The 12,443-nt window shown below is 41.3% G+C and overlaps 1 protein-coding gene across 1 annotated transcript in view; it reads right to left on the bottom strand.

Annotated features, from left to right (window-relative positions):
* caska (calcium/calmodulin-dependent serine protein kinase a) overlaps positions 1 to 12,443 on the bottom strand; it is a 217,587-nt gene that overhangs the window by 204,849 nt on the left and 295 nt on the right. The window contains exon 1 of the mRNA XM_039817259.1: positions 11,833 to 12,443. This exon is cut by the window's right edge and continues 295 nt beyond it. Coding sequence (XP_039673193.1) covers positions 11,833 to 11,891 — 59 coding nt within the window. The 5' untranslated portion in view covers positions 11,892 to 12,443. The remainder of the gene's footprint in view (positions 1 to 11,832) is intronic.

Here is a 12,443-nt window from a genome sequence, read left to right as displayed (position 1 = left end):
CAAGCGGGTGAGAACAGTAGAAGGTATTTCCTCCCCCGTGGATTACAGGGTGATGTCGGTTCTCTCCGTGAGGCGAACGGGAGACGGAGCTAGGCCTCGGGCTTATATTACCCCCCAACCTCCTGGAACAGGGACACACTGGGCCGCCCGGGTGCAAGAACTGACACCACATACACACATTAACCCTTGTGTTGTCTTCACAGTCGTCCATGAACTTGTCATTCTGGAGCAAAATTGAAAAATGCGGGGGGGTTTTGGGAACTTTTTCTGATTTTTTGACGTTTTGGTCCCTCTTTCAACCCTTTTTTTTTTTTATTCATGGTCAATAAACGTAATAAAATGACATTATACCTAATTTTTTCAGATATTATGAATTATTTTGACTAATAGAATAGTTAATCCGGATTTCCACTGGATGTGGAACGGCTCCGAAACAGCGGCAAATTTGAAAAATGCAGTTTTTTGGGGAACTTTTTCAGACTTTTTTTGACGCTTAATTATAAAATGACATTATACCAAATCTTTGAGTTTGAAAAAAAAAGAAAAAGAAGCAGATATTATGAATTATTTTGACTAATAGAATAGTTAAGATCAGAGTATCACAGGCTGGTTTATGTCAACGTTTGGTCAGGAAAAATTCAAATGCCATGAAATTAAATAAAACAACCAAAATTCAATGGAAGCAATCGTTAATCTTACCTGCGAAGAACATGGATGTATGGATGTATATATGTATGGGTTCCGTGCAACGTACACGCATGCATCCAACTCATTTTGGGGCAATTTGGAAGTGAAGAAACCCATATTTCTGATATAAAAAGAACTTTGAAAACAGGTCAAATTTGATCTGAGGACATCACAAGGGTTAACACTCGTCTACTTGGGCCGAGAGTTATAATGACATCCCGGCTTTGTACAGCACCCCCGGGTGTCCTCCTACGCCATGAGGTATGCAAATGGGAGGGCAATTCGTGCGATTCACAGTGGAGCAGATCAGCTCTGCAGCAGATGAATGTTATAGGACAATATCCACTTTTAAATCCACAGTGAGTCCAAATGTTCAGAGCAGGAAGGCCGCTGATCCACTCAGCTAATATTAACTCCCGCTTTTTGGCTCCGCTGCAGAGGAGATGACAGTCTATTGTTCGCTGCTTAACCTCTCAATGGCCTGTGGGACTGTCAAAATAAAAAAAACCACAGACATTTCCTCTAACGTGGAGCTGTCTGCCTCCTGTCCAATATAACGGACCTAGACGCCACATGGCTTGTGGCGTTGGAAGAGCCAAATGAGTACATTTGAAAACCGAAACAGCAAGTTTCATGTAGGAACTATGACAAAGAAAAAACTGTTTGTTTAGGGCTGTCCCCTAGTCGTTTTGAGATTAGATTTCTTTACTCTGTTAGTCATTTGTTTTATGCTTATTCACGCTGGATGATAGATTCCTGAGAAATGTATCAGTGAACAAGAACTTAAGAAGCTTATCTCTGGTAAACACAGGATTTAAAGTGGTGCTTCGGCATGATTCTCTGCAAGAGAAACTCTGTTACAGATGGTAAATGGACGGCAATTTGATTCACTTTTCTAATCTTAAAGTGCCCATATTATGCTCATTTTCAGGTTCATATTTGTATTTTGAGGTTGAACCAGAATAGGTTTAAAAAAAACACCATATTGTTGTTGTGCTGCACATTGCTGCAGCTCCTCTTTTCACCCTGTGTGTTGAGCTCTCTGTTTTAGCTACAGAGTGAGACCTCTTACTACTGTAACACGTAACAGCTTTGTTTTTTTCCCCAAGTTTGTATGCGTGTGGAAGCAACAGAGACACAAAATAACACCCCAAATCCCAGAAAAAGTGATTTTTTTTTCATAATATGGGCACTTTAATGACCACTAAAAGCATACAGATCTGTCGATTTAAATCAACTAATCGATTAGTGTATTAGTGTCAGTTGCCTAAGAATATCTTCAGCCGAGGACAGCCCTGAAATAGTTCCTAAAAGATACAGCTCACAAACCAGGTCTGTGGATTATTTCGAGTAACCGGGTCATGATTTCTGGAAAGAGACCAAGTGGGAATGAGAGATGCATTAGTGTAGCACCAAAACTATTTTAAAAAAGGTAAAATAGATATATTATGTTATGCTATTCTTTTGTTTATTTGGCATTATTTCCTTACGAAAATCTTTGCGGTTGATAATTTCATCTGTCGGACAACTACACGTGATACCGGCAAAGAGCCGGCATATGTATCCGAGCCTGTTCCACCAGACTGGCAAACAGCTTCAAAGTTTTTCCTTTTTTTGCCCGAATATTGAAGAGAAGGCGAGCAGCTCTACGGACGGTATCTCCAACACAGGACAACTCGCGCCAAAACAATCCAGACTAGGGCTGCTCAATTATGGAAAGAAATATAATCACAATTATTTCTGGTCAATATTGAAATCACGATAATTTAACACGATTACTCGTTGACTTCTGGAAAGATGTTGCAATTATTGAACTTAAAAAAAACAGTGGAAAAAGTTCAACTGTAAAAAAAAAAAAAAAAAAAACTGAAATTCATTCAGAACACAAGAAAATAAGAGTTTACTCGCAAAACGAAATGAGCTAAATAATAGTTTTTCTCGATTATTCTGTTTTTGTGATCACTGGGAGCCGAAATCATAATCACGATTACATTTTGATTAATTGCACAGCCCTAATCTAGACTCATAAATAACTACAGCTAAGAGGGGGACATTTTTGTTTTTTTTGGGGTGAACTGTCCCTTTAACATTGTGTAGACTGCATTCTGATGTTGCGACCGTGACGTGGTAACTTTAGCCAAACCTGGGATACTGTGCAGTTTGGGTCTGATGCACTGAAATTAGCATTTGCTGTTGTCACCCAGTATTAACTGCTGTTGTCACCCAGTATTAAGTGCACTGCAGCTTCGGAGCTGCAAGGGAAAACAAAAGCAAACAACATCTTTTTTCTTTTCTTTTCTTTTCTTGCCGTCCATTTCTTTAAAAAAACGCACAACCCCCCCCCCACACTAAAAAAAAAACAAAAAAACGTTCCATCCGGGTAAAAAAAAAATTTTTATGAACTAGAAGGAGCGTGGCACAGGGGGATGTCTCTTAAAGTGTGAGTCAAACTAATGGACTCCTTCCTTCTACTGTGGCCCTGACCTCTCCTGCTCCCTCACTCACTCATCCCATTTACAATGCAAGCTCTCTCTCTCTCTCATCCCAGATCCTCTCTCTCTGTCTCTCCCACCCTCTCTCTCTCATCCCAGATCCTCCCTCCCTCTCCCCCCCTCTCTCTCTCTCTCTCTCTCTCTCATCTCAGTTCCTCCCTCTCTCTCCCCCTCTCTCTCTCTCTCATCCCATATCCTCCCTCTCTCTCTCTCTCTCTCTCTCTCCCCCCTCTGTCGCTCATCCCAGATCATCCCTCTCCCCCCTCTCTCTCTCCCAGATCCTCTCTCTCTCATCCCAGATCCTCCCTCTCTCTCTCTCTCATCCCAGATCCTCCCTCTCTCTCTCTCTCTCTCTCATCCCAGATCCTCTCTCTCTCATCCCAGATTCTCCCTCTCTCTCCCTCTCTCATCCCAGATCCTCCCTCTCTCTCGCTCTCTCTTTCTTGTCTTCTCAGTCCTAAACATCTTTGTATTTCATCTCCCCCCCGTCCTCTTGTTTTTGTGCCTCGGGACAGTTACACAACGGGCAGGATCAATCTGACAGCAAGACCGATGTACACAACACGCTCACGTGGGTCACAGACATGCTTTTGTCTGAGGTCAACATGCTAAAAATACAAGCACGGGGCTGAGTCTTGTTCATGCATAGTCAACTGATGCATGTGCATGAATATGCAGAGTTTTCTCCTGCCAATATAAGGTTTGGGTGCAGCACCCGAGCAGTTTTGGGCAGCACCCTAAGCCCCGAATTAATGCAACTGAAAAGACTTCAGATCTAATGATTGTGGTTGGACTTCGTTAGAGGGTTTTGTCTTTAAGCTTTTTGAATGTTATTTATTGATTACCTGCCTTAGCTTTTTCCAATGTTTGACACAGATATGGAGATACAAACGGGATAAAAAAGTGACGCATAACTACCACAAAGAGACACAAACCGGCTACAAAGACACACGAGAACACAGAGACAAAATCCCACAAAGAGACAAAGAGCGGGGAAATTGCATTTATTTTTTTTATTGAAAAATGTAACCTTTACTTGAGGAAGGACGCCTAAACCCCCCTGCCAAACACACTCACCTACGTCTTCCACAAAGCCAGGGAAGACTCTGACATGGACACACAACTACAGGGCGGATCCTGTTTTCCACAGGGCCACACACACTTTCATAAATCCAGGGGCCACACACACACACACAGAGCACAGATCACACCACTGCTTTCCAAAACACGGTTCAGGATGACCTATATATATAGGTCCGTATCTGCCACTGCGTGGGTTTAATTCGGGACGTTGGGCTTTTAAAGTGCTGTCTTTCCTGCCTGCGGTGTTGTCATTTGGTCGGGTTTCCCTCCGGTTAATCCCAGTGTCTGACTTTCAGGATAGAAAAAATAAAAGCCACAATTGGTGCTTCAGTGCAGTCGTTTAAAAAAGAAGCCGTGGCTGCAGCAGCTCTCCACACAGAGAGCAGCGGGTCGGCTGATAAAGAGCCGCTCTCTTCCTCGGCAAACTGTAAATCACAGACAGACGATCTGTCCAACGCAACGAGTAAGACCCAGACCAAGTGTGTTTGTGTGTGGCCGACTCAAAGCATTTGGCTTTAAAATGGGTTCCTCCTGTCCTACACCAACCCTGGCTGAACACATATTTAACCCTCCTTGTCCTCGGGGTCAAATCTGACACATTTTCAAAAAGTTTCTATAAAATCAGAAATTTGTGTTTCTTTCAACCAAATTGTCAAAATAAATAAATAAATAACTTGGACGGTTCCATACAACAAGTAAAATAAATTATCAATTTACTACTTTCATTGAATTTGGGCGTTTTTATTCAATTTTCTAGCATTTGAAGAAGAAACTAATTATAAAAGAATGTTGAAAAAAAAAAAGTGACAAAAATGTTGGAAAAAGCTTCAAAAACTTGGAAAAAAACAACAAAAAGGGTCAGAAAAAAAAGCTAATTAAATTTAGCCCCAGAAAATCAAAAGGCTGCATGGTCAACGGGAAGACAACCCGAGGGTTAAAATGCTGATTACTGTAGGGCTACGAAAACTAGGGCTGGGTTTACGGATCACAAGGTCCCGATTCGATTACATTTCCGATTCAATTATCAACTAGATCGGGGACATTTCACAATATAATAAAAAGAGATTCTCAGAGAACTTCTGCTGTAAATTGTACAAGCAAGAAGCAACCCTCAACTATTTGTATAATGCACCAGGTTAATGTTTACATTAAAGTGCTCACATTATGCTTTTTGTTTTTTTTGTGTTATATACCTTTTTTGTGCAGGTTATAATATAAGCACTTTAAGAATTGACGCCGAAAAAGTATGTCTAAAGTACTTTTTACTTATACATTCATTGGGAAAAGGCAGATATTAAAAAGATCAATTTCTGGATTTTTGACAGGTAATTTAAACAAAGATCCATTTTAATTGGAGAATGGATTACTTTAACCCTATAGCTACAACTAACGGTTATTAGTCGATTAATCTGTGGATTATTTCCTGGATTAATGGATGGGTTATGTGGCCTTGTTTTGTGTCAAGACTTCAACTTGTGTCATATTCAGTTTCCTGTCACAGAGGAGTGAAGAAACTAGAAAATATTCACATTTAACAAGCTGGAATCAGAGAAATGTTTTTCATGAAAAAGATATCAGTCAGACCGATGATTCCAGTGTTTTCCCTCGGTTTGTGAAAGACTCGGTGCATGTATTTGGCCTTCAGGGGGGTTTAGGGGGCCTTTCCTATAAAAAAATTTGATGTTTTTTTTAATTCAAAAGAATATGCAATTTGACATTACTTTGAAGCTTATACTTATGCTGTGGTGTGTGTGTGTGTGTGTGTGTGTGTGTGTGTGTGTGTGTGTGTGTGTGTGTGTGTGTGTGTGTGTGTGTGTGTGTGTGTGTACGTCAGGCTAGGGTCTGGGTATCCACGTACGTAGTCACTAGAGGTGTTGAAATTAATCAAATCATCGATGCATGGAGACGTGGACGATGCTGATAATCGGCCGGCTCATAATCGATTATTTCTGTTTACAATGTAATGTAGGCCTAACAACATTTCTGTTTACATATTCTGGTATGTTTTGCACATTCAGGAGGTGCCATGTGCTCAGTGCTGTATAGTTTTTATGTATCCAAGTTATTTAGTATTAGAGACCTGCAGAATGTTTGGTTTTTGAAGCTTGAAAAGCTATGAATTAAATATCCTTCATGGCTTTAATAGAAACATGGATTTGACGCATCGAGATATCGAACCGAACTGAATCGCTGACATGATAATCGTAATCGAATCGGGAGATCAGTGAAGATTCACACCTCTAGTAGTCACGGCATCGATTTAGCTCAGAAACATATGACGCTTTAGACTTATAATTGCGGGAAAACCCTGTAATCGATAATCAAAATGAGTGGGCGATTAATGTATTGGTTCAGTACCTTTGCAGCACTACATGACTGTATTTTTAACGTTATACATGAAGGCACACGGCTGATAAGAGCAGAGAGTGCGTTTCTTTGGGTCCGTGGTTGAGTGAGAGAGAGAAAGAAACTACTTGTGACCGTTGAGGCCGTTCTCAGGCTTGCCTAAACATGTACGGTGTGCAGCGCGCGTCTCATCACCCTGACAAACAGCGCGACACGGCAGACGCCCCATAACCAGTCGGCCTGCTACGGCTGTCAAAGCCTGCCAAGCTGCCGATTCCCACGGAGCTTCTGTTTCCCCAACGCCACATGATGAACGGCTTCATTCAAGGCCAGCCGCGTGGATGACACAGTCACAGGGCTCTTCCTGGCTCACAATGAACTGTGAAAATTTCCCTTCATACTTTTCCCGTTTAAACTTTTTTTTTCCATTCGTAACCCAGGACACAATTAAGAGTTTACTGTCTAAACATTATCAGGGTTTTACCTCTATGCAGGAAATGCCCTGAGTTAGGGCTGGGCAATATATCGATATTATATCGATATCGTGATAGGAGACTAGATATCGTCTTAGATTTTGGATATCGTAATATGACATAAGTGTTAGTCGATTAGTCGACTAATCGGTCGTTTTGGTCTTAGTCGACTAAGATTTCTTTAGTCGATTAGTCATTTTTTATGCTTATTCATGCTTAATTACTTATTTCCAAGAAACTTCTGAGCACATTTATGGTAAACGCAAGATTTAAAGTGGTGCTTTTGCAGGATTAATTGTGGAGGAACTCAGTTTTACAGATGGTTAATTAACCACATTTATATTGTGCTTTTCTGGTCTTAACCACCTCTCAAAGCGCACAGCTCTGTCAATTAAATCAACTAATCGATTAGTCGACAAAATCGTATAAGTGTTAGTCGACTAAGAATTTCTTTAGTCGAGGACAGCCCTAGTTCTAGCTGTTCCATTATTTGCCTTTTCCCCACTTGGACATTATGTCCACATTACTGATGATTATTCATCTAAAATCTAAGTGTGAAGATATTTTGTTAAAGCACCAATTGTCAACCCTTGAATATTGCCGCAATATCGATATCGAGGTATTTGGTCAAAAATATCGTGATATCTGATTTTCTCCATATTGCCCAGCCCTACCCAGAGTCCGTTATTCATGCAACGGGCAAAGCAGAAAACAGCTTTCGCCTCCAAACAAGATCTTCTCCACTCCATACCGGCTCTCTTAACACTTGTGTTGTCTGTCCGTTTTGCACATAGGCTACTGTACGGTATATGAAGCATGAAGTATAAAACTATCACTATCAATTCTCTATTACATCCAACTTCATTCCAACTTATTACCTCAAGTTTTAGACTTATTTTTGAATTTAATGGTCAATAAACCTAATTCATATTAAATTATACCCAATATTTGAGTTAAAAAACCCACCAAAATTATTAAGAAATTTGATAGTTCAGATGACAGAAACGTACACTACTGTGTACCACGTACAGGGGTGTGCCTGATATCACTGGAAAGGTGATTGATGTGGGTGTGTTTGTGTATTTGAGAAGTGTTGTATTTTGTAGTTTATTGGCTTTTTTCTTTGCACTTTTAAAAATGGAAATTATAAAACGCACAGACATATCTAGAAATAAAAAAATCAATTTTTGAGTTTTTTGGCTTTTTTTTCCTGTAGTAAGCCGAGACATGTGGCTAATGCCCTGTGTTGTCTGTCACCTGATAAGTTTACAGCAGTGTATTCTAATCATTTTACAGATGTAGGACTTGGACAGACGGAAATAAAAAACCTCCACTCTAGCCTCTGTAACTCTGTCAGTAAGGCCTAAAATCACCATGACACTTTTAACAAAAACTTGGGAGTGTTTCCTTTCCAATGATATCAGGCACACCCCAGAGTGTCTAAGTATACAGGAGCTGTACCACTTTTAATTTGGGTATGTCGTTTAGACCAAAAAAGCATGAAATTTCAATAAAGAAGGAGTAAAGAATTTCAAATTTCAGTTTCTTCAGCCACTTCTGTCTACAACAGTCGAGAACCCTTTTGCAATTATATAATTTAATTTATACTGTTTATTGATCCCCAGTGGGGAAATTCTAATTTACACTCTGTTTTGTTAGAAATCACTACACACTACACACAGGCCTGGAATACACACAGACATGCTCAGGACCTATTCATGCACAAATGGAGAGATGTCAGAGTGAGTGGGCTGCCAGTGCTGGACCAGCGCCCTGAGCGGTTGGGGGGGTACGGTGCCTTGCTCAAGAGCACCTGGCAGTGCCCAGGAGGTGAACTGGCATCTCTCCAGCTACCAATCCACACTCTGTACTTTGGTCCGTACTGGGACTTGAATCAGCGACCCTCCGGATCCCAACCCTACAGACTGAGCTACTGCCACCCCTAACCACATAATGTAATCTGAAAACTGCTGCCCTGGTTAAAAAAAACAATGCATGGTATTCTGTCTGGAATGGACATTTCTAAGTGACCCCAAACTTTTGACCGGTACTGTATGTTGATGGATAATCACAGCCTCTTCCGCGTATGGAACCATCCGTGTTATTTTTGGGCAATTTGGTTGAAATAATCCCATATTTTTGACACAGAAACTTTGAAAACGGGTCATGTGTGACCTGAGAACAAAATGAAAGTTAAAGCCGTGCGATATCAAGTTGGAAAGTCCCAGCGGGCGTGGTGCAGGTGGTGCCACCGTTCAGCAGAACAAAGCTGAATGATAAAGGTTAAAGAGGCTTGGTCGCCAGAGAGAAAACACTTCTCGCTGCCATTTGTAGCTGGTTTTGGTTCAACTGCAAATAGGCTAACAATCATTTTCACAGCTGAATAATCGGTTGACTATTTTCTCTATCAATAGATCAGTTGTCTGGTCTCCAAAATGTCAGAAAATGGTGAAAAATGTGGATCAGTGTTTCCCAAAAAGCCAGAGATGACGTCCTCAAATGTCTTGTGTTGTCCTCAACTCAAAGATATTCAGTTTACTGTCAGAGGAGAGAAGAAACTAGAACAATATTCACATTTAACAAGCTGACATCACACAAGTTTTACTTTTTTTCATAATAAAAGACTCAAACCCGATTAATCGATTGTCTAAATAGTTGGCGATTGATTTAATAGTTGACATCTAAAATCAGTTAATATTTGCAGCTCTCGTTTTGTCGTTTCATTGCACATGTATAAAAAGTATAAAAATGTACAATGGACTCAGAAGTGAAGGATTGTGAAAGAATATTGCAATAAGGGGGTATATATATATATATATATATATACACACACACACACACACACACACACACACACCGGACCTGTATAGAGACTTCTTGCCGCCATTTTCAATGTTTTTGGTTATTAGTCATCCCAGGAGCAGCATGGAAACATCTAATTGCACACACTAGGTCTGTCCCAACACACTATCTGGCTGCAATGGATTATAATTATATGGATAAATGTTAATGATACACCGAGCGTTGTTACCTCCCCTCACTTCTACAGCGGGATTACAGGAGGACGGCGATTATTGCAACCATTATCATCATAACAAAACCCATTATTCTAAAAAGGGAGTTTACAGTCCTCTTTCTGCTAGTATTATATTGTTGTTTACATTGCGGCAATGCTATTCATATAGCATGAAACCCATTGTTAACAGTAGGGCCGGGTTAAATAAAAAAAAATATCGGACTATTACGTATTTGGATTTTTACGATTCCGATGCCAAACCGGTACTTTTAAAAACGATTCTGATTCCTAAACCGATTCTTGCCAAAGATGTAATATGTTTATTAGCGATCACGTGCAGTGAATGGTTATATGCTTTTTAAAATATGCTTTTACATCTGTTTTGGTGAGCCCAGAGGGGAAAATATGGCATTTTAAAAGTAGCCTACATTTACGGTAGCTAGCTAACGGTAGACTACAGAGGAAGGGGGATATCTTTACGTCTGTTTCGGAGCGACAGAGGGAAAATATTTCACTCAAACACATTAAGTGGAACCGAAAAGAGGAACCAAAATCGTATCACAGTGGGGGATCTGGCTGTCCTCCCCCAGGAAGTTTTGAGCGTCAACGACTTCATTTCCTGTATTCGGATACACTTTTATGCACCCATTTACGGTGGAAATCCCTTTATTTAGCCTGTGTGAAGAAGAAAAACACAGATGACAATTCAAAATATGTCATAAATATAATGGAAAGTATGTCGTTGCGTGTCATTGGGCATTTTTAAGTGGGTATATGGAAATCCTGGAGCTTTCTTAGTGGCTATACTGCATATACCTGCGTATCACGTAAGACTACACCACTGATTAGATCTGAGAGAAGTCATTTAGATAGTTTTGATGCGCACATTGATTTTACATTCATTCAGTTTGGGTGCTGCACTTATAATGGTAGGGGGAAACCGGGTACTTCTTCATGTTATTATGGGAATAGTGTAGGTTCTTATTCCACGAAGGAGGAACACAACCAAGACAAAAATGCTGGGTCTTCTCTTTGCAAAAATCGCCCAAATCATGCCCAGCTATCCTCTCTTTACCCTTGCAGTGAACGTTACCCCTCCGTGTAGGCTGGATGAGACATTTTCAGTCACTAACGATGACCAGATGTGCGGCGTGCGTGACTCAAGATGGGTCTGGTGCCCTGCCCTTTCATTTCTGCACCAAGTTGCCAACTGCCACTAGGTCAAAGCACACAGCACACGGTTTGATGCCAAGCACTGTGTTGTGTGCATGTCTGGGAAAACTACAGCAGGAGGGAGGGAGGGAGGGAGGAAGAAGAAATGCTTGCCACAGTGAAATATGATATTATCTTCATGTTGTAATAATAAAGCAATAAAACTGGGAATGCGTGCAACAACTGTTATCGCGTCCATAAAAAAAGGCAATAATGCATGTTTAAAATTGTTTGCGGATATGCTTGCTTCTATTCAAAACGATAAACTGTTACCAAAAGGGTATAGGAACGATTAAGGTCACTATACATTCAACTATGATGACCAAGGGAACACCATTAGTTCCTCCTACACCACACGCTTTTTGGGCGTGCATGTGCGTTTGTTTGTGCGTGCAATCATGCGTGCAATACCCTCAGGATATTATGAGGAGCTAATTGGGAAGCCCCAGTGATTAATGTTCACCGTAATGAATTAAAAAAAAATAATAATAATTAAAAAAATAATCAACACTGCAACACTTACTTGCCAATGACCTCGCAGAGCTCGTACACATCTTCAAAGAGAATGTCGTCGTCCGCCATAGTCCGACCCCGGCTGGGGGGGGAAATGATCCCCAAAATATGCGTCCCAAACCTGATGGTGCTCCTAAATAAACTAGGTGAACGGAGGCCACGAGCAGCCGACCGTTAGACTGAAAGAACTGACAAAAAACCCCGCTCGCGCCGTCCGCAGCAGGGTAGCCGTTAAAGAGTTCCAAAGAAACGGTTCTAAAATTCCAGTTGTTGGCTCCTTCGTCGACCTCCCGCCCGCCCGCCCCCCAAATAACGCTGCGTCGCGGTGGGTGAATCGGCACAGGGGCGAGCTCAATAATCCAGTTTGGGAGTCCACCGGTTCGGCTCCGCCTTTCCCACTGCTTCCCAGTTATCGTACTACTCCCGTGTCAAAAAGCAAACCATAGGTGGCTGTCAACCCAACATCACTGTAAACTCCTCCGCTGGTGTCTGCTCCGGTTACAATGTTTCAAAGTGCTCACAGAGGCGGAGAAAGAGGACAGAGCCGGCGGACCTTTAGTGCATCAGGCTCGGGTTACAGCGAGGCTCCAGGTGGGTTACAGTGATCTTCACTTCCCGAGC

The sequence above is a fragment of the Perca fluviatilis genome, chromosome 12 (assembly GCF_010015445.1).
Source record: "Perca fluviatilis chromosome 12, GENO_Pfluv_1.0, whole genome shotgun sequence".
Classification (NCBI taxonomy): Eukaryota; Metazoa; Chordata; class Actinopteri; order Perciformes; family Percidae; genus Perca; species Perca fluviatilis.
This window is presented reverse-complemented; position numbering and strand designations above follow the sequence as displayed.